This window comes from Rhagoletis zephyria, unplaced genomic scaffold, assembly GCF_001687245.7.
Source record: "Rhagoletis zephyria isolate East Lansing unplaced genomic scaffold, Rhagoletis_zephyria_1.1 Rzeph_scaffold_00209, whole genome shotgun sequence".
NCBI classification, from domain to species: Eukaryota; Metazoa; Arthropoda; class Insecta; order Diptera; family Tephritidae; genus Rhagoletis; species Rhagoletis zephyria.
Window position 1 is genome coordinate 26,876 of NW_016157293.1, and position 4,424 is coordinate 31,299.

Genomic DNA, 4,424 nt, shown 5'->3' on the forward strand with positions numbered 1-4,424 from the left:
CGCGACACCACGCGGCGCGACATTTTTGCCTAGTTGGTCAACTTTGCCGCGCAGCGTTTGCATGTATTCTTATGGAGCATACCGCACTACGCTGCAGCGGAGCTACGCAACATGCACCCACTTCTAAGCAAGGGTCTACACATTACTTTAACACCCACTTTTGTAATTTTTGATCACTAATTTATTTACAAATTGGGTTTGAAAAATGCCTTTTTTTGTAAAATTCGGAAATTAGCGTACATTTATCACTCCTATTCTCCTTAAAGCAGCCACTTCACCAATATATTTTTATATTTCCCTTCACTTTACACTTTACTCGATTAGTTATAACTTTCTTTATGACTTTAATATTATGTTAATATGTTATTAATTATAACATTTTCAATGAAGTCTTCAAAAAGTCGCCTACTTTTTTCTGACGTTTTATGCTGCACAGCTTTTTTGATGCTTTTGCGAGCGTGCCTGCTGCAAAAGATCGGCTCTTCGTGAATTGGCTTTTAATGTGCAATTGCAAACATTACAGCAAGCCTCGTAGCCTCAAGTGTTTACACAACAACACAAGAATACGGGATCCTTAGACTGCTTTTACACATCGCTCGCATGTTGAAGAGAGGGGTGAGAAGAAAAGGGACGAGTACACATGCGTCTGTACCGTCAAGTCGTTTCAGCTTTCTTGCTTTGCTTTTGGTATTTTCGTTGCTTTCCATTTAAAGAACCAAAAACTTGAATTCAACAGAATTGAAACGTGTAAAAGCAAATAGAAAACGCAAAAGAGAATGAGCAAGAATTGCTTTCAAGTACTTGAAACATGTAAATCGGGTGTTAGTCCAAGAATCCAAAAAAAATCTTTTGAAGCAGCTGCAGCAAAACACAAAGATTGTAAAGATTTATTAAGAAAATAATTCAAAATCAGTTCTACTTATGAGCTTTAGTAACAAAGAAAAATTACTGGGAAGTTAAAAAACATAATTTTTTACAAAAAAAAAACGTCCAAACGTCAACAGGGTACAAAAAACGTCCAAATGACGTTAAAAACGTCAACCTGGCAACGCTGCATGTAGCATTCGTGCGTGATCCATCAATCCATCAATATGAGCTGTGTTTTCGTATTCTCCAGCAAAAAATATCCAGTAACTTGCCAGTAACCAAATTTCGGAGAGTAAGCCAATATTTACTGCTAGTGAGTGAAATATACAAGAAAGTACGAAAACGCAAAACCAGCACGAAGTTGCTAGTTTTATGAACAGCTGATTAATTTGTTATTTTTCGATGCAATTTTCTTTGAAAACTAGTATTTTCCACCTTATTATAAATTTAAATGGGTTTATTTTGTCAATTGCAACTCTAAAAGCACCACAAACAATTATTTTGTTAATGTGAATTACATTAAGCATCATGCCATCAGCTGTTTTTCTTATGCAGTGTTTTTGCTGCATTTAAAATGCAACATTTAGCACTTTCGAACATATGTTTTCGAAGAGCGTTCATGCTATCGCATTTAGAAAATGTACATTTACGCGAGATCGAAATCGTATGCTTTTGACAAACAGCCGTGTTCCAGTCGCTTATTCAGATCCGTATATATTACGAACAACTCTCACGCAGAAGATAATGTGCAAAAACCCTACTGAAAAGGAAAAAATAAATTTTAAACCAAAAGTTCAATACAAAAACTTGAATTGTTTTAACGATAACCGAACATTTTTTTTGTATATATTCATTTGTCGATGCTGTCAATTGAAATTTCCTCACTTAATTAGGAAACAAAACAAACAGAGTTGATCACAAAAAGTGATACAGATTTCTATCAGCATCACATCGATGTTGAATTTGCTTAAATTTTCTTTATCCAAATAATGTAAACAAATAAATGAAATCTCGATCGGCGATCACTGAAACGCAGCTAGTCACTGTATACTCGAAAAAGCAATGTTGCCACTTTTTCTCATTAAACCATGTTCCAATCGTGGAAATTTTGGAAGATCACAGGGTTGCTTTTAGCATTTAGATTCTTAATGCAAAAATGGAGTTGCATTTAGGTGGCGAATTTTGTATGGATAAATGTACATTAAGAGTAGCATTTAGAGCTAAATGCGCTAAATGTGCTTTTACGCGTAAGCAAAAACAGCCCATTACTAGCAAATAGTTGCTAGTAAAAATTTATCCAGTAAAACTTGCTAGTTCAGCTGTCATTTTTGCTCTCTCAATTTCCCCTCTTTTGCTAGTTTCTTGCAAGTTTTTGCGTACGAAAACGACATCCAGTCAAAAAACAGAAAATTAGTACTGGATGTACTGGATAGTGCGTACGCGAACAGGGCTATGGATCGCGATCCAAATGTCGTGATAATTACTGACCGTGTGACAGAGCCCTAAGAATTAAAATTTTGTAAAATACAATACAATCCGGAATAGTGGAGCAAACTATTAATTACAGCATAACATTAATATATGATTTGTTTGCTGACGTAAATTCAAGGGTTATCTGTAAATCTTACCCGTGGTTTAATAAGAGAAATGAGAACATTAAAAATCCTAAATTCAGAACAAAATTCCGTAGTATGTACGGTAGGATTGGAAGATTTAAGCGTTATATTAGACTGGTCTCATAGCAAATTGCTCCAGATGCAGAGGTTTCTCAACTGTTACAAGAAGATAAGCCTTGTAGCACCAATGTGCTGCAGAAGCAAACATTGAACTAAAGTCGCAGGTCCCACTAGTGTTTTTTTAATAACTGGTTATAGTGACCTTAAAACTATGAAATTAAGTGACACTGGAAGTGATTTCGCAGGATTTGCATCGCTGGAAAGCTCAAAAGGAAATAATTCAGAAAGACAATACGCAACAAAGAAAAATATCAGTTATTCGGGCATAAAAAATATAAAGTTTCAACAAGAGAAACAAAAAGGCCAGTCCATGAATTTATTGTACGAAAGTTTGGGCAATGAATTTGGAGTTGGTGCAGCTGCAAATAAACGTAGGAACCTGTCAAAAGAATCGCAAATGCTTGGTAAGAACTTTTATATTAGCTGATGGATACAAGTTACTCGGGTGGGCTTTAAATTGGTAACCCCGGAGTACAGCATTAAGGAAAATATGGGAGGAAACGGAGGGTCTAATAGTTCCCTGTATGTAGTTTCAAAGCGCGCAACCTTATAGTTTTTAAGGAATTTGCTGTTAAAGTTTGTAATTTTAACCAATTTGTATGGCACTATTTTACAATGTATAATAGTGGAATTCGCTCTTTTACGTATTCGTTGTATGTGTAATTGTAACTGCATGAGCGTATGATTTGTTGTTGCTAGCGGTACATCAAATACACATGCAACAACAGGATACAGGAGAATTCTATTTCGTAAGGGTTATAATCCTAACAGGCTAACCTAATATTCACGCACGCCGCCAACATTCCCACGACAGCCGGTTCTACGTACCGGAATGACTCGGGTTTCACCCGACCAAGGGCTGTTGTTTCGGCGATCTAACCCCGTTTAAGTCGGCGAAGTGTCTCAGAAGTTGTCCGTCCATAGGGCAACATTCACTACGCATTCTCCTACTCAGGGCTGGCATCGAGTCAAACCCTGGGCCAGAAATATACACCTGCTGTGTATGCCGAAGACGTTTACACCACAACTCCACCTCAGTCAAGTGTAATGCCTGCGAGGGGTGGAGTCACCTCAGGGTCTGCTCGGGACTACGGACACACAGACAGTGGACCACGTCGTACGTGGCCCCCTGTTGCTCAAACAGAGCAGCCTCCACGGCAAACCATAGTCCGCCCGTGCAGCCCCACACACTCACACAGCAACCACACACAGTCGCCACAACACAACAACATAATAACACCACCGACCGTACCACAGCCACCACAGACCGTACCACAGACGTCAATTGCGTCGCTCCCCACCACCACCACAGGGCGGCAATCACCTCAGCAGCACACACAGCCAACGGCGGCAAGAACATACACCTCACTTACACCCCACATCACGACACGTCTCCCGAACCACATGAAGCTCCTCCAATTCAACTGTAACGGGCTACAGAGCAAGATTGAGGAGATAACCGTCTTCATGTGTCGGCATGGTATATTAATAGCGAATAGAAATGTTGATACAAAAGTTTTTCCGCGATATTCATCATACAAATTTATCATCTTACTTGTCCGTATGTCGCTCTGGAAAGAAATATATTTTAACTGATATGTTTTCTTGAAAATAAATGCAAATTTACCTATTTTTTCCACCGGCAGGCACGAATATGATATTCAAAACAGAAGCAATGACAACGAATTTTACACACATTGTTGTATTTTAGCGCAAAACGATAAGTTTCACAAATATTTTAAATTATTGCCTGGAACATACACATTTATCGTTATTATTGGAAATGCAAGACTTGGCACGCATTTTTAATTTCTTTTTTAT

General features: G+C 38.2%; 1 protein-coding gene across 2 annotated transcripts in view; it reads left to right on the forward strand.

Annotated features, from left to right (window-relative positions):
- The first annotated feature begins 2,323 nt into the window (after positions 1-2,323).
- LOC108358120 (uncharacterized) overlaps positions 2,324-4,424 on the forward strand; it is a 310,350-nt gene continuing 308,249 nt past the window's right edge. The window contains exon 1 of one of the 2 annotated variants that reach the window (XM_017609286.1): positions 2,324-3,007. In XM_017609286.1, coding sequence (XP_017464775.1) covers positions 2,755-3,007 — 253 coding nt within the window. In that variant the 5' untranslated portion in view covers positions 2,324-2,754. The remainder of the gene's footprint in view (positions 3,008-4,424) is intronic. The other variant, XM_017609287.1, reaches the window with a different exon arrangement.